General features: G+C 27.0%; 2 protein-coding genes across 2 annotated transcripts; both read right to left on the bottom strand.

The window, feature by feature from the left end:
• Nucleotides 1–977: 977 nt before the first annotated feature.
• LOC111628957 (dedicator of cytokinesis protein 7-like) lies at nucleotides 978–11,338 on the bottom strand. The gene is made up of 9 exons (XM_023372817.1): nucleotides 10,816–11,338; nucleotides 10,564–10,698; nucleotides 10,402–10,491; nucleotides 10,244–10,334; nucleotides 7,607–7,752; nucleotides 7,397–7,540; nucleotides 1,454–1,563; nucleotides 1,172–1,321; nucleotides 978–1,101 (listed from the first exon to the last, which is right to left on the bottom strand). Exons 1-9 carry the CDS (start codon nucleotides 10,939–10,941, stop codon nucleotides 1,053–1,055), a joined length of 1,041 nt encoding a protein of 346 aa, XP_023228585.1. The 5' UTR covers nucleotides 10,942–11,338; the 3' UTR covers nucleotides 978–1,052.
• Nucleotides 11,339–12,500: 1,162 nt separating this feature from the next.
• LOC111628956 (dedicator of cytokinesis protein 7-like) lies at nucleotides 12,501–27,205 on the bottom strand. The gene is made up of 20 exons (XM_023372816.1): nucleotides 27,051–27,205; nucleotides 24,385–24,707; nucleotides 24,124–24,305; nucleotides 23,085–23,185; nucleotides 22,715–22,891; nucleotides 21,256–21,382; nucleotides 21,082–21,178; nucleotides 20,902–20,998; nucleotides 20,691–20,825; nucleotides 20,001–20,153; nucleotides 19,311–19,469; nucleotides 18,743–18,919; nucleotides 18,557–18,673; nucleotides 18,335–18,478; nucleotides 16,509–16,640; nucleotides 16,257–16,391; nucleotides 16,095–16,184; nucleotides 15,937–16,027; nucleotides 13,174–13,319; nucleotides 12,501–13,107 (listed from the first exon to the last, which is right to left on the bottom strand). Exons 1-20 carry the CDS (start codon nucleotides 27,189–27,191, stop codon nucleotides 12,946–12,948), a joined length of 2,886 nt encoding a protein of 961 aa, XP_023228584.1. The 5' UTR covers nucleotides 27,192–27,205; the 3' UTR covers nucleotides 12,501–12,945.
• Nucleotides 27,206–27,889: the final 684 nt, after the last annotated feature.

Here is a 27,889-nt window from a genome sequence, read left to right as displayed (position 1 = left end):
CTGACACTTCTGGAACCTTAGGCTTGAGTCTAGACTCCATCAATAGCCAAGACCTTCAGATCCTCTATACCCGCTGCTAGGCCAGTTCCCTACCTTTGGGGGGCTACTAGTGTCTGATGGAATATTGTCTTTAGTGAAGAATTCCAATTCTATTTGGGAATTGCCAACCACTGTGTTTGCTGCCAGCTAGGGTATTTCCCAGGAATGTCTTTGTCACATTTCCTTGGCTTTCCCTGTCTAATTTTTCTTTCATGGAGAATTTGTGGGACCATATACAAGTGTGAGGGATCTGGAGTGGTTGTTGTGACATTTGCAGGCTAACCTGTGACAGGATAGCATGTAGTGCCTATATGGCTCATACCCTCCTGTTGTATTCCTAGAAGGTAGTAGAGATTCTTTTAAATTGTAATTTTGTTTTACGGGAAACTGTCTGTAATGATAGTGGTAATATCATAGCATTCATACAAATAAAGTTTAATTGGTTTCCAATGCCATCTTGGTGCACGTTTCTGAGTCAAAATGTCAGCATACTACGAGATCAAGCATGTAGCCACCTATTTGATTTACCAGAAACAAAGTAGTGATATTGAAATTATGTTTTGCTGGTCTCAAAGCCTCCTGGTTACTTTTGTAAGCAATTATCCATGCTGCTGATGTTCATACTGTCAGCTTCTTCGAACAAAAATTGAAAATTTATGAAAGAAATGAATATAAAGTAATTCAAAATATAGTATCAATTCTATCAATAATTTTAATAACCACTAAGTCAAAAAATTTGGACTGAAAATGTTAAAGGATATAATCAATTTTAACAGTAGCTTCATTTAAAAATTGTGAAATACTGTTTAGTAAATTTTTGCATTAAAAAGTTGTCCCAGATAGATTAGTTTTTAATTGTATATTTTAATCATATTATATATAATAGTAAAAATAACATTTGAACAATTTGCTACAACATAATATAAAAAGACATTAATAAATAAATACGAGTACAATAAAAATGACTAGAAATAAAATTCATGTTCAATAATTAAATTTTAGCATACTTGGTGCTAAACAATTGGACTTGTTTTCTTTTGCTTTCTCTCTCCATTTGTTTCTCTATAAGTAAACAATAATAATTGCAGGAAATTATAATAATAGTAATGGTTTTACAATATAAAATAATAACCTGTGTATTCTGAGGGCCGTCATGCCGTTGTTCCTTATCATGGGCATAAGGCGATCGGTGAAGCGGTGATAATTTCTTTCTAGTTCTTTCTGATAATCTCGTTGTTCTGGACCAATTAGAGTTCTGTTTTTTCTCAATGCATCACTGCATCTAGTTCAAAAATATTATGTTCATTTAAATGTAAAATAATGATACAATTATCAAATTATTTTCAGGAAATTAAAGCAATTTTAAATAATTAAAAATTATATACGAGTAAATGGAATTAAAGAAATACATTACTTTTTTGAGAAGTCTTTAAAACACAATCGAAGTTTATTCTGTAATGGAGTAGGTGTTTTCTGACCATCCACAAGGTCCGATAAAAAAACAATAGCTATTTCCATAGGACCCTAAATATATTTATATGAAAACATTAAAGAAAAAGTTGCAGTAACATTATTTTTACTAAACTTATGATATAACATATAATTTTACTGAATTCAAAACGTGTTAAAACCATTGACATTTACATTTTACTTATTTAAAGGAATCATTGAAAATTTTAATTTTTTGGTCTATAGAAATTGTATTTTCAATTCACTAAGGATGCATTTTCCATTTAATGAACATGGAAATTCTATAAAATAAATTTCTCACAGGAGCAAACACAGGCGATTCTGCTTTATTGGGCCAAATCTCAAAGAACAAATCAAACTACTAAAATATATCAAAAATTGCTAAATTCCTTTTCTGCTACTGTCCCAATTATGTATTAATTTATTAATCTTTCAAAAATATGCAGGCACTACATACATACACTAATGGCATGTTGGCAGAGTCAAAGCAATTTTGTCTTTTGCTCGGGCATAGCAGATGTATCACACGGGGATTTCATCTGAGGCAGACCTGAATGCGAGTTACTGACCCTGCTCTGGACTGGACCGGACCGGACGATCCCCTTAAAAGTGAAGGGTCAAAGATCGCCAAACAATTTTTCGAGGTCTCTCGACTGAGTTGGAAGACAGCTAGAGTTCCCTTGAAAAGTATAATTATGTCTAGATTCAGACAGCAGCCATCCGACTGTTGAGACCAGCATTGAGCTGAAGGATTCTATGGACACTCCTGCCAAAATGACCCATCTTCAAGTAAAGGAAACTGTGCTCAAAGGAAGACCATAAAATGATTTTTGGATGAACCCTTTTCTTTCTCCCTTTTTAGTTAGAACATGTTCTAACTAATAAGAAAGGAAAATTTGGTCAGGAACAGATCGAATGGTCAACCCTTGTGTACGTCACTACTAATATTTGGAAACACTAGCATTATGCAAATCAGTTATCTATTGTTGTGAGTCTGACAAATTTATAGTACAAATATTTTCTGTATTTTGGTTTAATAAAGCATTAAAATAGGTATTAATTATTATTTTTTTACCTACTTATTACATATTTTATTATAGAATTCATTATTAGTTTGTTTAATTGAGCCAAAATGGATTAGTCCCAATGTGTCTCAATTAAGCGGAATCAACTGTATATATATTTGTCAAGATATAAAAGAAAAATAGTTTCAGAAATTTAATCAGTTTTTCTTAAGTGCTGTTTTTAAAATATTTTTGGTAAACGTAACAAGAAATAATACTTCTTTAGTGATACAAAGTCTTTCTACTACAGTTATTTTGTTCACTAACATTAAAGATACAACATCAAAGCATAATCTAAACATTTTTACATTTTCAAAAGCAAAATAATTCAGATTATTTCATTCAAAATGGCTTTACTCTTTAAATAAAGTAACTTGAAAATGAATTTCACTTTCAAGTTACTGTAGCTTTAAATATAGTCCATTAAAAGTATATTCAAAAGAGTTATCTATTTTCACAAAGAATCAAAATATATTGTTTTTTGCAGATTCATATTATTACTCCTTTAAAAAAAAATTGTGTGAAAATATGCTATGCATAAACAATAACAATGTTTTGGAACATTTAATAAGGCCTCGATTTCAGAAGAAACAGACATATATTATTGCATAGTTCATTCGGTAATAATGATTAAGATATTTTTAGCAAGGCATGAAAGTGAATTTCCACAAATTCTCTCTGGTTAATATAAATGAACAAAATACCATTTGAACTTAGTGCCATATTTAAAATAAGAAAAATGCTAAATTCAAGAAACCAAAACAAATTTTTTAATTAAAAATGTTTTTGTCCTTTTAAAAGATCATCAACCAACAAATTTGAATTTTTCATATTAATTTGGAAATGATGTTCTCTTAAGGTAAAAATTTTAATAATGTTCAAAATGAGTTAGTTTTGCAATTATATTCCAGAATTTTAAGTAGTATATACTCAAGTTATGTTGCCTTTATTATAAATGTTTTAATAAAAACAGAATTTAGTAAATATAGATAAGACTTGATCAGTACAGGTTTCAGTTAATGAGGGTCTGTCCTGAGGCAACTTTGATACTGCCGGCTCGACAGAGTTCAAAGCTAGCATTGCCGAATCAACTCCTTTTCCCCATTCCTGCTCATAGAAAAAAACGAGAGAATCTTATACTGCAGTGCTGTTATTTATATAGTGTAATTTCCACAAACATTTCTGTTTTAGTTCATTGGCTTTTACAGAAACTCAACAAAGAAAAAAAAAAAACAGGATTTATGCAGTATATTTGTGGTTACCTGTGCAATGGTAATCAATTACATGATTATTATGCTTGATATAAACTGAAATGTTTTAGAGAAATTCAATGAACATGATCAATAATGCATTCAACTTGATATGCGAGAACTGGAAGTTCAAATTTAAACTCCTAATTCTTCTAGTCTCAGTCTAGTATTTCTAAATAATTTTATTATTAAAATGACTGATAATTTTTAATAACTTTTTACTGCTAAATTAAATTAATGAATGTATTTAGATAATGTTGTCAAACTAATAAAGTATACTATTATATTTGGATTAACACAATTCACTGCTTATCTTCATTATCATCCATACTTTTCTTTGTGTTTTGTATAATTAATGCATTTTGATTATTTGGCATCACAAATTGTTACCATTACTCAACTAACATACATACAAGAAAGACATCAGCTAAACACTTTGTGTACAGCCGATGTCTTTCTTGTATTAAGAGGGTAAGGGAAAGGAGATAGATAGTAGAGAAAGGTAGATTCTCTCTGAACAGCATACATAAGGCTACAGTACCCTCTATGTTTGATGTTGGTGTGCAGAAGGGGACTACGGCCTTGCAGCCTAAGAAAACCTGAAGTGTAGCGAACACCAATAATTGAGTGCCGCCATGAATAGCTAGGTGTAGAAGTTAGTGCCAAGTGGTTGTTAGAAGGAAGACTTACAGTATATCTACTTAATACTAATAAAACTGAACATGATCACAAATCTTAATACTACTTAACAGCTAGACAGACAGCACGAAAAAACAAACAAACACAATGACAAACTAGATGAGACGAACGGACCGACAGAAACAAACGAGCAAGACCCCAAAATTTTTATTTATTTATTTTTATTATTTTTTTAAATGTTAACTTACTCACTAACTAAACTTACCTAGGATGGACCTAACCAGAAACCAAGCTAAGAGTCTCTAATATAACTTACAATTAGGACTAACTGAATTTAGACTAAAAAGAAGACAGAAAATAAGAATTAAAATACAAAGTTGAAAGGCAGCTATATACCAACAGTTGAAACAAAGCAAGGGAAAGCTAATTGCCATCTGTGCCCCTGGAGTGAGTGCTCTCAAGAGCCCCACTAATGGATATGAATGCGAGTAATGATGGAACATTGTACGCATGTGAATGAGTTGGTGTGGGTTGCAAGACCACTTGTACCCTTTGAGAATAGCAGCTCTCATTAAACTATCCCTAATGTGATTGTACCTATTGCAGCAAAAAACTAAGTGGTGTTCTACTCAACTAACAAGCTACATCATTCATTGTTTATAACAAGAAATTAATACTGTAAGAGCAAACAACTATGACAAAGATACAATTAAAATTACTATGTACAGTAAGTAATACATTATACACAGTATGTTATTTTGTATAAATCTTTCAAAAAAACATTTATTTACTCCTATTTAGTTTAAACTTTATTAATCATTGTCTATATTTTCTAATATTAAAAACAGAGACAAATTGATATCATATGCTTTTCTAATGATTTAATGTTGATCTGAATGCATTTACAATTGTGATTAATGATTATAGAAATCTTAAACCTTTGGCGATCTGTATTAGATTTTATAAAATGGATGCCTGCTATGAGTGACAAGCTCAATAATTTTAAGTAATATATATATGTATGTTACCGCTAAAGCTCGGAAACTCGTTAATCTGCAGATTAACTAGCGTGATCCGTTAAAGTTGCTAAAATTGTTCTATTTCTCAAATTACCTAGGTAATCTGCAAATTACCTACTAGGCACTCGGTAAAGTGAAAATAAGATCTTTGCTGAAACAACAGCAACGTTTCTGTACGCTTAAATTAACATAATGTTCTTTATTTAATTTTCAATATCTAAAGAATCAAGTTAATACAATCAAACAATCAACAAATTAGTTGATAGAATCAATCATCAACCAATTAAAAAACATACAAAAAATCAAACGATTTAAAATATTAATACAATTAGGGAAATTATTATATAGATAACCACCTATGGAATTTCGGGACTTTGAGTATCTATCTGAACTGAGGGGACCGAGACGACTTCAACGATACCCTACTTTTGGACCGGAGACGAAAAATAATAAAGTTATCATACTTTTTCTGGTGATCGCATGATGTAATTGTGCAGTTAATGTTACCTATGGTGAGTAAAATGGCGGCTCGTCTCTGATTCCAGCAAACAGAAGAAAGGAAACAGTGGGGACGCACGTTCTGTCCTAACCTAACCTATTTTAATAAATTACCATAATTATTACCAACCAAATTATTAGAATAGGTTAGGTTAGGTTTGAACGTGCGTCCCCACTGTTTCCTTTCTTCTGTTTGCTGGAATCAGAGACGAGCCGCCATTTTACTCACCATAGGTAACATTAACTGCACAATTATATCATGCGATCACCAGAAAAAGTATGATAACTTTATTATTTTTCGTCTCCGGTCCAAAAGTAGGGTATCGTTGAAGTCGTCTCGGTCCCCTCAGTTCAGATAGATACTCAAAGTCCCGAAATTCCATAGGTGGTTATCTATATAATAATTTCCCTAATTGTATTAATATTTTAAATCGTTTGATTTTTTGTATGTTTTTTAATTGGTTGATGATTGATTCTATCAACTAATTTGTCGATTGTTTGATTGTATTAACTTGATTCTTTAGATATCGAAAATTAAATAAAGAACATTATGTTAATTTAAGCGTACAGAAACGTTGCTGTTGTTCCAGCAAAGATCTTATTTTCACTTTACCGAGTGCCTAGTAGGTAATTTGCAGATTACCTAGATAATCTGCACATTACCTAGGTAATTTGAGAAATAGAACAATTTTAGCAACTTTAACGGATCACCCTAGTTAATCTGCAGATTAGCTAGGTAATGTACACATTAACGAGTTTCGAGCTTTAGCGGTAACATATATATATATATATATATATATTTGCATAATTTTTCAATTTTAAGTTTAGCAATTATCACAAAATTATAAATACATATTTAGATATATAAAATTAATCACATAGTGATATTTAGTCATAAGATTTTTACATGTTTACAGACAAAACATTGGGATGTGATAGAGATATAGGTTTAAAAATACTTTACCTCCAATGCAATATTATAAAAAAGTTAATGTGTGATTTCTAATACATTTTCATTCAAAAAAAGTATGTATAACTTTTTTATATGATTGTTCAGTTAATATCCATCTGAAACTATCAGAAGCATTTGCCATTGTAAGGTATTAAAATAAAGAACTACTCATGCTTGCATAATTTAAAATTACAGACTAAATCACAGGTAACTGAAAATTAATTATGCTAAAACTATTTCTGGATTTTAAACTTTATGTATTGTTTGTTTCAGGAAATCTACATTAAATCAGTTTTATTAATCTATAATTTAAGAAAAAACTGATAGTTATGAATAACAACTGAAATATTTTAAGAGTTAATAATGTTCTTGCAATAAAATTTTTTATTTTGGGGTAAGAACATGAAAAAGTTTTATTTCATTTTGGATTTTTAATGTTAATTCCTGCTATAAGTTTACACATACCTGATTAACTGTTGTTCCCATACAACCTTGAAGAACCATTTGCAATATTTTTGGATCTGCTGGATCTTGATTGATAGCAAGTGATAGTTCCATTGTTTTCTTTTGTATATCTTCAATTGCAACTTCAATAGGAGTCAGTACGATCTAAAAAATTGATTGTATTTAGCCTATACTACGTTTGGAAAATACTAATTTTCTTTTTTTATTTACCTGTTTTCTTTCTGTCACTTGAATTCTTGTTTTTACGTAAGGGAATGTATTTACTGTTGTAACAATTGTTTTACGTTTATACTGTTCGTGCAGATCTCCGTGAGCTCGTCCGTCGGCAGTGAATGGAGTTGCGTAGACAAATCGTTCTAAATAAAGTGCATGAAAAATTTTTTATACAACTACAATTTTTCATCTCAGAACTATATAAATTTATATCTAAAATGATATATGTAAATGTTATTTTATAAAGGTAAACCTAAACTTAAAGAATGAAATTGGAAAATAACAAAATGAATATATAATTTAATAAAATCTAAAAACATTTTATTTGGTTGACAAAGTATTGTCTTATTTTCTATACTATAAATGTAACTTTGTATCTTTCTCTAGACATAGTAGATGCTATCAGTTGTTTTTTCATGATACAGAATTGAAAAAACAGTCCTATATTGAAGAACATTTAACTGGTAAATATAATTATTCATTTGACCTCAATACAGAAACTTTTTAAGTTTTCCAAAGAAAAAAAGAAATTCAAATTTTATTCTGAATCTCCATAAAAAAACATATCTTTTCATTAATTGAATTAATTGATACAAATCTGCTATAATCACTACAATTGTAATATGATATGAAACAGTGGTTCCCAATCTTTTCTACAGTATGCCTCCCCGATTGCAGCTTGCATACAATGTTGCCTCCCCCAGCATATGCATAAGTGTTTATTGCTCTGTATTCAGTATTTATTTGCTTTTTTTTTTTATTATAAATTAAATAATATCGGTAAACTTTGAAAATATGAAGCAAAAATACAAATATACCTATCTAGGACACTTTGCACAAATAAAATGGGTAATATCTGTACCATACATATTGTACAATCAGGAAGTTATTCCTTCTGAAGAAAGTGTATAATAATATAAATTGTGAAAACATGAAAAATTTTTTTTCTAACTTTAAACATCAATGTAAAATTTGAGCTTGTTTTGAATTGCACAAAATAATTGATGTTTAGTTCTAATTCTGTCAGTCTCATGTACAGGTAATTTTACTGCTGGAGCTACAGTTTTTGCTTGAGTTACAAGGCCATTATTCTTCCTTGCCATAGCTGCAGCTGCAGCACCATCAGTGCATCAACCTATACAATCAATCCAAGTCAAGCCTTTAGCACAGACAAATTCGTTAAGTAAGCAAATATGTCTTCACCTGAAGTTGTTGTTGGGATTGTTTTATAAAACAGTAACTCTTCCCTTATATTTCCTTCTCTGGCTTATCTCACATAACAAATAAACTGATCTTTGATGGAATTGCAACTTGATGAATCAACTGATAAGTAAATATTTGACTTTATTTTACTTGTTGAATTAACTGTGTTTCCAAATCCATAGCCATGTCATAAATCTGCCATGAAACTGTACTATTTGAGAGCGGAATAATTCGTAATACTTTTCCAGTGCCAAAGTTCTAGCCTCACCCATCTTTCTGGCATTGGACACTCTAAACTTTCTCTCCTTTTTGTGATCTTCTCTCCTCAAGCACCAACCCAAAAATGACCTTCCTTCTCTTTGTATGCCCTCAGTTAACTTATGTCGGTGAATTCTAGGAAGTGGCCCTCACCACCAAGAAAGAAAGAGAAATTAAGATGATTAGAAAGTTCTAGAAGGTAGAAGGTAGAAGGTAGAAAGAACAAAGAACAGGGAAAATTGTCAAAAAATAAATAAAAGGGCAAAGCATACAATAAGATGTACAGCCACAGTACTCAATCACATGCTTAAATAAAACTTTAAGTACATTATTAGAACACCACAGACAGATACTGAAATGATATTAATCTAGACAAATACAAGTCAATTTTTTTCCTAATGAATTTTAACAATAAGAAAAAGAACAAGAATGTATCATCATATTTTTCTATTTGTTGAAATAATAACTAATTGTAAAAAAATCCAAATAATATTTTTGTTTCATATACTGTACATAAAATCAACCCAAAAACATTGACAACTGTCTTCACTTCATCATTCTTTACATTGTCAATGTTTTTGTGTTATTTGTTATTTTCAGGCCTTTGTCTTACAAATACTATTATATAATGTAATTTTCAAACAAAATTAATGCATATCAGAATAATATAAAATAAATATAAATCATATAAAATATTGTATATTATATCTCTCTCTCTTATCTTTTCATATTTAACATACAAACATTTTTTACGTGTTTGTTAGAGCAATAATAATTATATAGTAATGGACTAATTATCCAGTTATCAGAAATCCAGCTATTTTTGAATTTGGCAAGCTGCAGCACAACTGCTTTGCTTTGATTTCTATGGCATACACATCACACGATGCTAGTTTTATTACGTTCTTTACCTTTCTTTGCTTACTTTTCGTCTTAAATATTACATATACACGGCAATTTATAATTTGAGAGGATTAATGATCAAACAGACTCTGCTTTGGAAGTGTATTAATTTGTATCAGTTAAATACAATTTCATTATTAACTTTCTGTTGTTTATTTTATATTTTAAGTATATATTTAGTCCAATTCCAGAAAACAAGTTTGCTGGATAACTGGTCCAATACTGTAGTAATAATTAGTAGTAGTAACGAAAATTATAAATAAAACTTACTAATATTATAGTTTTTGTCAAAGTATGTTACTCTCTCTCTCAATTCATACATATCAAAATATGGTTCTACGTATGTAATTTGTATATATGCCTGAAATAAAATGTATTTCCAATTTTAATTATTTTCACCAAATTCACAAAAATAATAATAATTTTACCTTCTCAGAATTCAGTTTTGATGGATCAACAGTATTGGAATCTTTTATTACTTCAACAAATTCTGGACCAAATCTTTCCGAATAGAAACTCTGTAGAAACAGAATGATTATATACCTTATTTACTTAAAAGAAATAATACTTAAAAATAAATTAAGACTAACTTCTAATCTGTTTGATATTTCTGGTAATTTTGTGAGGGTCGGTTCTTTATATATAAATTCTTCTCCATCCAAATCACCAAATTTATTGCCATAAAATCCTACTCTGAAATATGTACCAAAAACTCTTTTCCCAGCCTAAAAATGAAAATACATTAATAAGAAAATTTTAATTTGCAAAATGACTTATTTAATGAAGTAAAATTTAATATTATAATATAAATCTAATGTATTAAATTCTCAAATTTAATATACCTGTTGATCTATTTTTGTAAAAGCTTCATGTAATTTACTATGTATATTTGCTAGTTTCTTATAATCACGATGAGCTTCGGCTATTGGTATTAATATTTTATATACGTCATTCATAGCTTCATACATTCCTGCCTAAAAAAGTGAGATAGATAATTTTTTGTACACAATAATTAATAGATGCAAGTTACTAAATCAGAACAAGATGAAACCATATATTTAAAAAAATTAAATCATAAATAACTATTTAATGAAGTCTCATAATTTTATATACAGTAGTTAATCTTTAACAAAAGACCAGAATTAATAATAAACATTCAAAATAAAAAATTACTTTAAAATAATTGAAGACAACATAAGTATAATTTGGAGTGATCTTAGACAGAGAACCTCTAAAGAAAGTTTAAATTCTCTCAGATTTAAGTATGTTTCTGTATGATATAAGGAGGACATATTAAGAAGATAAATATATTAATTTGAAGACAGACAAATTATTTTTGTATTTGTTTTCAAAATTAACATTCCCAAAATGCTTTAAAATATACTTATTGTAATTGGAGTTTCAATTATTGTTATCTTCAAATAAGAATATCAACCTAGATGTTCATTGGGTGTTTTTAAATTGTTTTTTCTTTTGTACTATCATTATCAGCTTTAAATGTTAATAGTTATTTGTTTATATTACAGAAGTTTAAACTGCTAGTATTTCTTTCTTCAATTATATGCTAACTGTTTGTTAAAGATGGCAGCTTACAATTATTTATTAGTACAGGTGATNTAGAATAAGCAATATTTACATCTTCACAAAATATATTAGTGTTTATTTTAAGAATTTAATTAAGATCATAATGAGTTATTTGCATATTTCTATATTGTGTATGTTGATTTATTTTGTGATGTAATGTATTTATTTCATAAAATAAATAAAAATTTTATATGGTATAAAGATCAGACCTGTAAAACAATGATTTTTATCCATAAAAAAAAACTGTTATTATAGCCTATTTATTACTTAAATTATGAATACCAAACATCAAGGATTGTTGTACTTCAAATTTAGAAAAAAATAGCTAAACAATAGAAATGCTTCGTATTTTCCAAAACTATAATAAAATTAAATATCTCAATTTTAATTTTAATTTTATAAGTTTTTAGTGAGGGATTATCTTAACCAATCAATGAAATTTGTAAATAAGTAAATAAACTATAATCTTTAAATTCTTATATATACTTGTTTTATAAAAACTAATTATATTATAAAATAAAATTTCAGTAGATAATATCCGCTAAAAATAAATTATGGGTAAAATATATATTTTTGGATGGCTTCAGTGAAATGCATTGTTATTTACTTTATTATTAGCTTAAATAGGAAATTTGTGGGTCAGAAAGTATAAAGTAATTTATTAAACTACACCAAGCAAATTCAATTATTAATGATTTCGTTTTATTTTAAGTCCACGACTGTTAATTTAAGACAAAAATCCTTAGGAATATAGTTTCATTTTTCTGAGGGAATGAAACAGCAGATTAATGCGTAATAAAATATTATAAAAAAGTTAATTATCTAAAAAAATTATACTTACATATTTAGATATATAAAATTAATCACATAGTGATATTTAGTCATAAGATTTTTACATGTTTACAGACAAAACATTGGGATGTGATAGAGATATAGGTTTAAAAATACTTTACCTCCAATGCAATATTATAAAAAAGTTAATGTGTGATTTCTAATACATTTTCATTCAAAAAAAGTATGTATAACTTTTTTATATGATTGTTCAGTTAATATCCATCTGAAACTATCAGAAGCATTTGCCATTGTAAGGTATTAAAATAAAGAACTACTCATGCTTGCATAATTTAAAATTACAGACTAAATCACAGGTAACTGAAAATTAATTATGCTAAAACTATTTCTGGATTTTAAACTTTATGTATTGTTTGTTTCAGGAAATCTACATTAAATCAGTTTTATTAATCTATAATTTAAGAAAAAACTGATAGTTATGAATAACAACTGAAATATTTTAAGAGTTAATAATGTTCTTGCAATAAAATTTTTTATTTTGGGGTAAGAACATGAAAAAGTTTTATTTCATTTTGGATTTTTAATGTTAATTCCTGCTATAAGTTTACACATACCTGATTAACTGTTGTTCCCATACAACCTTGAAGAACCATTTGCAATATTTTTGGATCTGCTGGATCTTGATTGATAGCAAGTGATAGTTCCATTGTTTTCTTTTGTATATCTTCAATTGCAACTTCAATAGGAGTCAGTACGATCTAAAAAATTGATTGTATTTAGCCTATACTACGTTTGGAAAATACTAATTTTCTTTTTTTATTTACCTGTTTTCTTTCTGTCACTTGAATTCTTGTTTTTACGTAAGGGAATGTATTTACTGTTGTAACAATTGTTTTACGTTTATACTGTTCGTGCAGATCTCCGTGAGCTCGTCCGTCGGCAGTGAATGGAGTTGCGTAGACAAATCGTTCTAAATAAAGTGCATGAAAAATTTTTTATACAACTACAATTTTTCATCTCAGAACTATATAAATTTATATCTAAAATGATATATGTAAATGTTATTTTATAAAGGTAAACCTAAACTTAAAGAATGAAATTGGAAAATAACAAAATGAATATATAATTTAATAAAATCTAAAAACATTTTATTTGGTTGACAAAGTATTGTCTTATTTTCTATACTATAAATGTAACTTTGTATCTTTCTCTAGACATAGTAGATGCTATCAGTTGTTTTTTCATGATACAGAATTGAAAAAACAGTCCTATATTGAAGAACATTTAACTGGTAAATATAATTATTCATTTGACCTCAATACAGAAACTTTTTAAGTTTTCCAAAGAAAAAAAGAAATTCAAATTTTATTCTGAATCTCCATAAAAAAACATATCTTTTCATTAATTGAATTAATTGATACAAATCTGCTATAATCACTACAATTGTAATATGATATGAAACAGTGGTTCCCAATCTTTTCTACAGTATGCCTCCCCGATTGCAGCTTGCATACAATGTTGCCTCCCCCAGCATATGCATAAGTGTTTATTGCTCTGTATTCAGTATTTATTTGCTTTTTTTTTTTATTATAAATTAAATAATATCGGTAAACTTTGAAAATATGAAGCAAAAATACAAATATACCTATCTAGGACACTTTGCACAAATAAAATGGGTAATATCTGTACCATACATATTGTACAATCAGGAAGTTATTCCTTCTGAAGAAAGTGTATAATAATATAAATTGTGAAAACATGAAAAATTTTTTTTCTAACTTTAAACATCAATGTAAAATTTGAGCTTGTTTTGAATTGCACAAAATGATTGATGTTTAGTTCTAATTCTGTCAGTCTCATGTACAGGTAATTTTACTGCTGGAGCTACAGTTTTTGCTTGAGTTACAAGACCATTATTCTTCCTTGCCATAGCTGCAGCTGCAGCACCATCAGTGCATCAACCTATACAATCAATCCAAGTCAAGCCTTTAGCACAGACAAATTCGTTAAGTAAGCAAATATGTCTTCACCTGAAGTTGTTGTTGGGATTGTTTTATAAAACAGTAACTCTTCCCTTATATAGCTGCAGCACCATCAGTGCATAAACCTATACAATCAATCCAAGTCAAGCCTTTAGCACAGACAAATTCGTTAAGTAAGCAAATATGTCTTCACCTGAAGTTGTTGTTGGGATTGTTTTATAAAACAGTAACTCTTCCCTTATATTTCCTTCTCTGGCTTATCTCACATAACAAATAAACTGATCTTTGATGGAATTGCAACTTGATGAATCAAGTGATAAGTAAATATTTGACTTTATTTTACTTGTTGAATTAACTGTGTTTCCAAATCCATAGCCATGTCATAAATCTGCCATGAAACTGTACTATTTGAGAGCGGAATAATTCGTAATACTTTTCCAGTGCCAAAGTTCTAGCCTCACCCATCTTTCTGGCATTGGACACTCTAAACTTTCTCTCCTTTTTGTGATCTTCTCTCCTCAAGCACCAACCCAAAAATGACCTTCCTTCTCTTTGTATGCCCTCAGTTAACTTATGTCGGTGAATTCTAGGAAGTGGCCCTCACCATCAAGAAAGAAAGAGAAATTAAGATGATTAGAAAGTTCTAGAAGGTAGAAGGTAGAAAGAACAAAGAACAGGGAAAATTGTCAAATAAATAAATAAAAGGGCAAAGCATACAATAAGATGTACAGCCACAGGCTTAAATAAAACTTTAAGTACATTATTAGAACACCAAAGACAGATACTGAAATTATATTAATCTAGACAAATACAAGTCAATTTTTTTCCTAATGAATTTTAACAATAAGAAAAAGAACAAGAATGTATCATCATATTTTTCTATTTGTTGAAATAATAACTAATTGTAAAAAAATCCAAATAATATTTTTGTTTCATATACTGTACATAAAATCAACCCAAAAACATTGACAACTGTCTTCACTTCATCATTCTTTACATTGTCAATGTTTTTGTGTTATTTGTTATTTTCAGGCCTTTGTCTTACAAATACTATTATATAATGTAATTTTCAAACAAAATTAATGCATATCAGAATAATATAAAATAAATATAAATCATATAAAATATTGTATATTATATCTCTCTCTCTTATCTTTTCATATTTAACATACAAACATTTTTTACGTGTTTGTTAGAGCAATAATAATTATATAGTAATGGACTAATTATCCAGTTATCAGAAATCCAGCTATTTTTGAATTTGGCAAGCTGCAGCACAACTGCTTTGCTTTGATTTCTATGGCATACACATCACACGATGCTAGTTTTATTACGTTCTTTACCTTTCTTTGCTTACTTTTCGTCTTAAATATTACATATACACGGCAATTTATAATTTGAGAGGATTAATGATCAAACAGACTCTGCTTTGGAAGTGTATTAATTTGTATCAGTTAAATACAATTTCATTATTAACTTTCTGTTGTTTATTTTATATTTTAAGTATATATTTAGTCCAATTCCAGAAAACAAGTTTGCTGGATAACTGGTCCAATACTGTAGTAATAATTAGTAGTAGTAACGAAAATTATAAATAAAACTTACTAATATTATAGTTTTTGTCAAAGTATGTTACTCTCTCTCTCAATTCATACATATCAAAATATGGTTCTACGTATGTAATTTGTATATATGCCTGAAATAAAATGTATTTCCAATTTTAATTATTTTCACCAAATTCACAAAAATAATAATAATTTTACCTTCTCAGAATTCAGTTTTGATGGATCAACAGTATTGGAATCTTTTATTACTTCAACAAATTCTGGACCAAATCTTTCCGAATAGAAACTCTGTAGAAACAGAATGATTATATACATTATTTACTTAAAAGAAATAATACTTAAAAATAAATTAAGACTAACTTCTAATCTGTTTGATATTTCTGGTAATTTTGTGAGGGTCGGTTCTTTATATATAAATTCTTCTCCATCCAAATCACCAAATTTATTGCCATAAAATCCTACTCTGAAATATGTACCAAAAACTCTTTTCCCAGCCTAAAAATGAAAATACATTAATAAGAAAATTTTAATTTGCAAAATGACTTATTTAATGAAGTAAAATTTACTATAATTATATAAATCTAATGTATTAAATTCTCAAATTTAATATACCTGTTGATCTATTTTTGTAAAAGCTTCATGTAATTTACTATGTATATTTGCTAGTTTCTTATAATCACGATGAGCTTCGGCTATTGGTATTAATATTTTATATACGTCATTCATAGCTTCATACATTCCTGCCTAAAAAAGTGAGATAGATAATTTTTTGTACACAATAATTAATAGATGCAAGTTACTAAATCAGAACAAGATGAAACCATATATTTAAAAAAATTAAATCATAAATAACTATTTAATGAAGTCTCATAATTTTATATACAGTAGTTAATCTTTAACAAAAGACCAGAATTAATAATAAACATTCAAAATAAAAAATTACTTTAAAATAATTGAAGACAACATAAGTATAATTTGGAGTGATCTTAGACAGAGAACCTCTAAAGAAAGTTTAAATTCTCTCAGATTTAAGTATGTTTCTGTATGATATAAGGAGGACATATTAAGAAGATAAATATATTAATTTGAAGACAGACAAATTATTTTTGTATTTGTTTTCAAAATTAACATTCCCAAAATGCTTTAAAATAAACTTATTGTAATTGGAGTTTCAATTATTGTTATCTTCAAATAAGAATATCAACCTAGATGTTCATTGGGTGTTTTTAAATTGTTTTTTCTTTTGTACTATCATTATCAGCTTTAAATGTTAATAGTTATTTGTTTATATTACAGAAGTTTAAACTGCTAGTATTTCTTTCTTCAATTATATGCTAACTGTTTGTTAAAGATGGCAGCTTACAATTATTTATTAGTACAGGCGATGTCACAAGGATAATAATTTCTGCCAAAATACAACAAAACCCGTTAAAAATAATTTTAAAAATTTACAAAAAAAAAAAAAAACATAAAAAACATGAAAAATCAAGAGAACACAAAACACATAAAAACATAAATTATTTATAAGATAAAATTATGGTAAATTTATATATTTATGGTACTCTAGGTGAAACATGCTTTCTATATTGACAACAGATTTATAACAACAGAAAAAAAAAAGAAGAGAGACAGTAATATTGAAATGACAAAATGAAACATAAAAACATGGGATTTTTATTCCATTTGTTCAAACAAAAAATATTTCATGGTTTAAGCTAATATAGTAAGAAGGAAGCAAATTGCTATAGTACTTATATGTAAATAGCTGATCAAAATAAGAAATCCATTTAGTAATATCAAGATGTCTTAAGCAAATATGAGGAACACCAGATGAATCAGTGAAAGATAGGTGAGATAGCTTGTTCAGAATGTACTTTAGAAAGTTTGGTATTTAATTTTTTCAAAAGAGGGAGGAGGAGGTAAAATTTAAAAAATTGCCTATTTTAACTGAATAAACTGATAACTACAATCAAATCTGATAATAATAAACCGTTTTATAAGTGTATTTTAGCTTGTGTGTTTTGGAAATGCTAACTTTAATGGTATTAAATGACTGCTTATTGCCATCATGAATATTATTACTAAATTCTACTGCAGAGATGGAGAAACTTTTTTAATTGGAAAGACACATCCTATTTCAGAGAGAACTTGTAAGATCATATGATGTATTGTAGATTGCATGCAAAACTATAAACATTTAGTATACTGATACTTGCACTAATAAAATGTGTAAATTGTATTTAGATAGGTGTCTTTATTGAAGAAGAGAATAGAAAACATTTTCATAATAAGTTTAACTTTGTTATCCTTTTATACTTTATCTTGCTGGTTATGGCCTGAAGGTTGCAGTTTCTCCATCCCTGGTCTACGGTATTTTTTAATATTTTATATTTACATAATCTGAAACATTAACAAATATAAAAGATATATAAGTATACCAAACTAAAGGATGTAGAAGCTTGTTCTAGAAGACCAATGAGACCATTTTCTGTAAAATATTTTCCCGTACAAATACCTTCTTCATCAGGAGATAAAATGTCATCTGATACAGCACTTTCTTCTAATATGTTAGATGAAAGTTTCTACAAGTACAAATAATTTTACATACTGAATTAATGAAAAAATTACTTTAACTTTTGTTTACAGTAACGTATACTTACTTCAAAAGTAACACATCCAACAGGAAGATATGATCTATCTTCAAGCATGTGTAAATATTCAGAAACAAGAGCTGCTGAGTGAACTAAACAATGAGCTGCTTCTGCATGATTTCCTCTCTTACATAGAAAAAATATTACAATGAGTAACAAGTAAAACTATTGCTAAAATATAAAATAACAACAAACCTCAGTGTGCTTTTGAGCCATATTTGCCAGCCACGTTAATCGTAAATCAGGAGAATTTTGATAACCTTTAGCAATTCGGTACATAAGATCTAATAACATCTCTGGATCTTCTTGAAATTCTTTCATCTTTACAGTATCGGACAAGATCATATGGAGATTAAAGACTAAATCTCTTACCTGTAAAAATTCACATTAAATATCTAAAAATACACAAATTTGAATAATTAATACTTTAAATATTTTTGTTCTAAGCTTTTTGAATTATTAATGCTGGTAATCAAATTTAAATAAAGTTTCAAAAATTATTAAAAAGTTACAAATATAAAGAAAATTCAAGATTTATTCATTGAATGGAGATAGATAATTTTTTTGTACACAATAATTAATAGATGCAAGTTANACTAGATAGGACATAGAAGTGTGTGATTAAAAAAAATTAACGATTTCATTAATTCATTCTAATCTTAAATTTAAATTAAAAGAAAAAGAAAATTACTATATTCAATAAAATAGTTTACTTATATCTGAATATTTATAAAATATATAATTTAAAATGCTATATTTTTACCTGTTCTGGAAATGTAGTTTCTTGTAGCTCACTATCCTCTTCTGCATATATGAGAATTGTTTTCAGTGACCTACGTAAGTACTCCTCGTTGAAATTTTGACTTGTACCGACTAGAGAGCTAAGTGACATTGTTACCTGCATCTTTACTCGAGCAAAATTCTGTTTAATAGAAAATTTATTGAATTATATAAAATACAATACTGTATTTCTGTATAGACAGTCATAAAAAAATAACAATGTTCTCTCTGTCTTGAGATATTATATCATTATCTGAATTAAAATTTAGTATAAATATTAAACATAATCATCTTTGTATTCTACTTGTTTAACTGAATATACTGGCCATTACAATTAAAATCATCATCATAATAATCAAATAAAAATAAATATGATAATTACAAATAATTAAACTGAAACTATTTTTATTCTTTCAAAGGAAACAAAGTATAGATTTATGCAAATTAGTTACATATATAATTAACATATGATGACTAAAACATATGTATAAAATTCCTAATCATAAGAATGTAAGATTTTAAGAGTGACTTTATCATTGTTTATATAATATTGAAATAAATAAATTATGAAAATGAATTAATTACAATATCTTTGAGAAAACAATAAAATATTGAATTATTAACTGTTGAACTTTATGGTAGTAAGTTAATAATTTATTATAAATTTTCTTACATTTCCTATTTCAAAATTCTGTCTCATTAACAAGTACAATGATGCAGATGCTTGAGATCTAACTGTTCCTATAGATGAACTACAATGCCTTAACAAACGCAAACATAGATCAGCACACTGCTCAGTTTCTTCTTCAAACAAAAGCTCTGGAAACTGAAATATAATTTTCATAATCAAAATGTTAGAACATATACAATTAAGTATATTTAAATTTAAGAGTTTTACATATTTAATTTGAAAATCCATTATTCTAAGGGAAAAAAATCTTATAATCTTACTTATTTTATTTTGTTTTATATTATATTAATACTCATATTTAATTTCCATTCAATGTTAAATTGCCAAATGTTACATAGATGTAAAAAAATTGATTCTATCATTAATTTTATTGGTCTAGTTTAAAAAGTTTTGATTGTTCAATATGGCTTTTGAAAACCTTCTCATAATATATTTACAAGTTATTTAATATAAAAATAAAATATATACAAAAATTATTTTTATTTTTTAAACATTTGCAATTGTTGTTAAATGCTACAATTTTATGTTACTAATAATTTATGAAGTTAACATTACTACCAAAAATATTAGATTTAAATAAAAGTAAATTGATTTTTAAATTATGGATAAATATTTAATGAAGTATGGTATTATATAATTTTTAATTATATATAAAAAAAACATATTATTAACCTTAAATACTAAACTTCGTTGAGTTGCAAACATATTCTGCAATACAATAGTGCTTTGGTTGCAACCCAGAGCATGTAACAAAACTCTCAAGACAATACTGAGAAGTCCTTGTAGGGAATCTGATTGACAAACTGTCTGTAAATAAAAAAAAAGTAAGATATATTACAAAAAATGTAAATTACAAGCACATTTTTAAAAAATTTATACTAACTTGAATAATTAGCTCTAAAGTGTCAAGCAGAACCATATTAATTTCTGTTGATAAATTCCCTTCAATGTGAGCTTCTGTGTCTATTTCAATTTTTGGTCTATAAATATTTTTTGTTTAAATTAATATTTCTGATCATTTCTTATTTGAAATCTTAAATATTTTTTAAATGTAAAAAATTACCTCTCCGACTGCTCTGATGTATATCTCCACTGCATTTGATCCTTTCTCCAGCGAAGTCTATCTCCCTGATAAGGATTAGGTGATGGTGGATTTCGTTCTAATTTTAAGTCATCAAAATTAAAACTAGTAATTTAATAAAATCAATAATCATCATTAATTAATATAAATAAATACCTTTCCTTCTCATAATCATTTCACTTCTTGCACTAGCATGACCCAAAATTACATCTTCTAATCGTGATTTAATGTCAGATGTTTTTCTAAGACTTTGCTGACAAAATCTTCTTAATTCTCTTTTACCCTAGAGTATTGAATTCAAGTTATTTGATGTTAAGAGTTTTTTACATTTATTGATTTTAACTGTCATGTATATAATTTCCTGAATTACATATAATTGTATGTATCTGAAACAGAAAAATCATGAATCACCCAATATAGTTAATAAAAATATTAAATATGCAATTAATGATTTTTATCATCATCAGGACTATTTTTTCTGCACTAGTCAAAATCAAGTTACATCAAAGTTATTGAATATTAAAAGTTTATTATTAATGATGAACTTTCCTGAAGTACATAAATTCTGAGTTCAATGGGAAGTTCTCACTCTTGAGTGTTATTATTTAACAAATATGTCTGTTTGCTTCTACAACAAAAACATTCTCACTGTTTGTTTCCTGCATATCAACAAAATTTGTAATTTTCAACTATTGTTTATATTCATATTTCAAAAATTTTTAATGCTAATATTTGATAGACGATACATCTCAATAATACGTTAAGATGATAATATTTTTAACAATTAATTTTTAATAAACTGTGAATTGCTCACATGAGATGGATTATTGGATTTTATGTATTATTTTTCATACAAATAATTCTGATTTATTTCATTTCTAATGATTACTTGTATTAATTTGTAAATTAAATTGCCAACTAAAACAAAATTTTAAATTAGTAGGAAATTACTGAATAAAGTTATATTTATTTTGGCAAGAATTTTTGTAAATTATATTTTTCAATAATTACTTTAAACAAAAATAAATAATAAAATAGTTGTGTTTTAAGTTTCTATTGTATAAATTGCATGGAGTAAAAAATTTTTATTTGACATATAAATATGTGTACTAATACTTACACATTTACAAAACATATTCTACATTTGCTTATGCAGATGAATTATCATTACAAGATATTTTTAAATAATTAATATGAAAATTTACATGCATTATTTGAAAAAAAAATTAATTAACTTGTAATTATATATTAAGTAACATTTCTTCCCAACCAACTTCAAACAAATATTAGTTATTGAAATCTTATTTCTTGAATTAGTCAAATTTCTGAGTTATTTTTGAACTTGTGTCAGTATACAGTGTATTATTTTAACTTTTACATGTAATATTTATTTATTATTACCATTTGTAATTTAAGGATGCATTATTTCAAATCATGTAAAATAGGATTATATGAATTGCAACTGTATTGTATCATATTTTTATATGATGTATTAACATCTTTAATCAGGATTAAAATAATTATTATAAATAATAGTTAACTATAAATTATATTGTNTAAAAATCTGCTTTACTATAAATTATATTGTATAATGTCTACAAAAATTAAAATATACCTTGTACTCAAATCCTGTGACACATATAAAAAGAACTTCTAATAACTGATGCACTCGATGTGGAGCCAATTCTGACCACCAATGTTTCAAAACTCTATCTTCAACATTTTTTATGACCCAAAGAAAACAGCATAACAAATGACGTGTTACATCTTCTTTCAATTGGCACTTTCGAGTCTAAAATTTAGATTGATCAATAATATCAATTTAATTGTATTCACATATACTTTTAATAATCGTGTTCATTATAAATTTAAAAAATTTTAAATTAACCAGTGTACTACATATTTTCTTTACTAAAAAGATATTCGACTAATTTTGTATTCTATATATAACTGAAATTTAATGATTAATTTCTATTAATTAATACCTGTTGATAAGGATCATATGAATCAACACTTGAATGTTTTATATTGGAACCAGCAATTGCCATTGCAACAGACTGATTGATAGAATTCCAATCTGTATTATCTGAATTAGAAGACAAAGAGCGACCTACAAAGTAAATAAAAAGTTTCCATAAATTTATTTTGAATTATGAATTTAATGTATAAATGAGGCAATCATTGTGTCATTCTATTCAAAAGTTTTTTAAATAAATAAATAACAGAATTAATATATAGTGTGATTTCTATTTATGAGTATTTGAATTACAAGATTTCAATATGAGATGTTTTCGTTTATATCTCTATCCCATTTACAAGATAAAATATTCAATACAACAAGATATATACAGAGTGATTATAACTTCAAGTATATATGTGTATATATATTTATTTATTTATTACTAGGAGTTCCATCCCTGATATTTTTGCATCATTATTTTCCTGCTATTAATTAAATAATAAAAATTTTACCATAATAAAAATATTTGATGGCAAAACAAAACAGAACATTGTAATTTTAAATAATATGAAGCAAATTAGTACACATCAACTGCTTGTATGCTATCACATTCTATGAGATAGCATACAAGCAGTTGATAGCAAACAAACATTCTATGAGAACTTTGATATCTCCTGGCACTAGAATATTTGTGTTTTTCAAGATCACAGATTTTTGATAATGTATTAAACATCCCATTTCAACTGAATTATTTTATTTTTCTATAAGAAATCATTTCTACTCAAATATATCAAATATTAATGTGTGAGTCAGTGAATAATGTCAATACAGTTTTATAATATAGATAAATAAAATATTATTCCAAAACGCATACCTGAAATATTTAAAATACTCCAATAGTTGGAAAGCAAATGAAAAAAAATATATTTAATTGGCATGAGCAGTGGACATTATTTTAATAATGTTTGAAAATATGAAAACGAATGCAAAATGTATTAAATTATTAGTAAGGAAACCTTAACAGTACTTTTAGTTTCAAAATTAATTTTAAAATCAAATCTTACTTTTGGCTTCTGATTGCCAATCGTATAATTGAGGGAGCGTATCTATAACAATTCCAATGAGTGGTAAATACAGAGCAGCTACTCTTGCTTTATATTCTGGTTCAGCAAACCTTGGATCCCAGTCATGACATGTTAACAAATTACGAATAGTATTGACAGCTTTTGCGTGAACAGCCGGATTACTTGATAAAATAATAAAAAAACTAATTTATAATAAAAAGCCTTACAAATTTTTAGTTTAAGAAATTATAAAAAACATACTTAATTTCTAAAACTGTTGCAAGATCTGACAATACAAGACCAACTAGAAAATGTTGCTGACGAAACTCCACAGAAAGTTCAGCAAAATTCCCTTTTTCTGTAAGAGTACTTGTTGATACAAATGAACTTTGTGAAATTGATGATGCTACACTTGGACATGGAGATGTTGCTGGTGAGGGACTAACTGGTGTTGCAAAAGGCAAGTTTAATGTAACAAAATGTTCATGACTACAAATAATCCTTAAAAATTCAAGTTTTAAGGTGATAAGATGCCCAGCATCTGGCAGAGATGATATCTTAGCTGACATTTGCTTACAGTAAGTCTGTTAAATACAATAAATAATACTAAGTTAAAAACATGAAGTAAAAACTATTTATAATATGTCATAATTAAATGTAATACAAAAATCTATTCCATAAATTTACTTTCATGTAATACATAGTCATTTACATATATAATTTATATGTAAATATATATTTTTAAAAATTAATATTTTATATTTAGAAAGTATTTTTAGAGAACTTGACAAACTTTATTTTTAGTTATGCTATTCATTTTGTATTAATTAAAATATATTATGTTTTCCTGATGACAGATTGGAATCTGATAAAAATATACAGTGGGTGATCAGTTAACGAACAGTTCAGATAGCGAGCCGAATTTTGAAACTCTCCCTTGTAATTCCAGCTTTTTGTTTACCTTTCTCACAAATAATTTTTTATAGTCTTCACGAAACTGTCAGACAGGTACTTGTTAAGTTTTGCGTCGGGGTTTATTTACAAAAGGCAAAAGTTTAACTGTCCCATTGGATATTCGTTAACATTTTAATACCATTTTTCAAATTTCATTCGGGCCTTGCATTTAAATAATTTTTTGTGGCTAGTTGATTTTTGTTCTCCGAATTTTTGGAAGTGCTTTTCTGCACTTTTTATTTAAAAAAGAAAATGATAATATTATGGAGCCTAAAAAGAGGAGTGTCAAGAACTGTGCTCACTGTAGAAACCAAGTAAGAGATAATAGCCAAGGTAGAAAGTGGGTGCTAGATGTCTGATGTTGCTAGGCAATATGGCTTGAACAGGTCTACAGTAGGCACAATCTTAGCTATGAAAGATATAAGAAGTCTCAAGCTACTAATGGAGTAATGAAAATCACATCTGAAAAATAAAGAGCATTTTAAAGCTCATAATGGAACCTGAAACTGATCTGACGACAGAAGAACTCCAGGGATGTCAGAACAACAATCATCCAAGTGGCATCCAAATCAGAATAAGGTTAATGGGGTTGGGGATCTCTACAATTACAATACTATTAATTACTTCCAAAAAATCCTGAAGAAGAGAGAAAAGTAATTGACATTGGACAGATTCTTTAACCCCAACAAACAGAAAAAACATGACTAATAAAAATGCAAGACTGCATATATATGTATTTTTATTATTACATATAAATAAAAGTAGTAAAAAAGTATATATTTTTTATTTTTTGGAGTCTCCGGAACAAATTAATCAAATTCCCATAAAAATCTATGGTAAATCAATAATCGGTTAACGAACAGTCTTGGAACAGATTATGTTCATTAACCAATCACCCATTGTATTAATTTTATTATAAATATATTCAATATTATTGAGTTTTTTTGCACTATTTTAAGTGCAAAAAAACTCATTAATTAATGATTTTGTAAACTCAATAAATGGATGATTTTGTAGATGAGAATTAAAATGATGTACATTTTACTAAAACAAATTTTATTTAATCAACACTTTTCACATTATATAATGTCAATATATTGTAAATATTACAGTATTAAAAACATTGTATTTATTAATACAATAAAGCAGTGATTATCCAAAAATAAATTATCTGAAAAATTAATTAACTAATATTAACTTTGAAGAGTACTAATTCCAGAAATTACAAAAGTTTTTACATAATAATGATTGTCAGCAATCTTCTGATTGAGCTATCTCAGTTTCAATATTATCATTATGTTTTATCTATTATAGTACAACAGAAAAAACATGATGAAAAGTCACAACATTTGATGCATTAGAAACAGCATTGGCATGATTAGAAATGCAATCTGAAGCAATTTTTCAGTTCTCCTGACAATCTTGCTTGATCGTCAAACCAATGATTTAACAGAGTCAAAAAGAAAGAATTGTAAATAAATAATTTTTAAGTGAGTACTGTACTTTATACTTACTATGTACTTTCACTTTGAATTCAAAGTTTCATCAGTACATTGTAGTACAATGAAAAAAACTGTTTTATTTATTAAAAACAAAGACTACCTTGTTTTTAATAAATAAAACAGTTTTTTTCATTATTGCTTATCAATTGTGTGTATTAAATTTGTATGCCTTAACCTTTTTATTACTATTGTACTAGAATTAAAATTAATAGTTTTACTTTATGCATTTATCCTTTCATGTTTTTACTATCAAATGTGATCAATTACCCAAAACTGTCTTCTACTGTATTGTCCTTTTTGTAATACTGCTATGGCCTATCAATAGTCATAATGATAGGCCATAGCATATTGGTTTTTTTTTTTAAAGTTTTATTTTTAATATATTACAGTTCACTAATATTATCATAAATCTTAATATTTTATTAATAATTATATTATCTGTAATGAAAAGTATAAATTTGAATATAATACCTTAATAAGTGAAAAAACATACGTTCTATCCATTATGGATAATAAATCATACAAAAAGAATGCCAAGCTTGTGTTTAATCCCTGGATAAATTTCATATCCTTTACTTCTCTGTTATATCTGCTTATAATATCTGATGTCATTGTGGTTACCTGTAAAACATATGTTTAATTTGAAAAGATAGTAAGAGATAAAAATTTATAATTAAATGCTATCATAATTATCATATACCATATTTTTCAAAAAATTTTAAAAATTATAATAAAATTTCATTTATTCAAATTAATATACAAATTATTTTTCATATTCTACATCATTTTTGTTCTAATATAGTTTGAATTATTGTTTGATATGTCAAAAATGTTAGAATTCAGTTGGAATGGTGACCTGTGTACTGTACTTTAAGAAGCTGAAGCTGTCCTAAAACAGGACAAAAACATTCCTTTGTGAAAAACTGAAACAGTTTGCTACCTGAATGTAAGCATTTTGTACCTGAAATAATTAATTCATTAATATTAATTAATTATTTGAGGTATAAAATTTGTCATTTTTTTCAGATTCATCCAGTTAATATCAATCTTTATTTTTTTTTTTTTTTTTCTAATTCTCATCCAGTGTAATTTCAAATGTCTAGATGTGTGCAATGCTGAAAAGTTGTACTTGTATTATGTGTTACCCATGCAAATATCATTTACTAAAGAAAATAATTGTAGAAAATCAGTTCTTGACAATTTTTGTTGTAAACTTGAAATGAAAATTCTTTTTATGCTGCTTTGTAATTCTAGAATTTAAAAATCTAACACTTAAAAAATTTACAATGGAAACATGTTTGAATTACATG

This window comes from Centruroides sculpturatus, unplaced genomic scaffold (assembly GCF_000671375.1).
Source record: "Centruroides sculpturatus isolate CEXI.00-Female unplaced genomic scaffold, Cexi_2.0 scaffold513, whole genome shotgun sequence".
NCBI classification, from domain to species: Eukaryota; Metazoa; Arthropoda; class Arachnida; order Scorpiones; family Buthidae; genus Centruroides; species Centruroides sculpturatus.
This window is presented reverse-complemented; position numbering and strand designations above follow the sequence as displayed.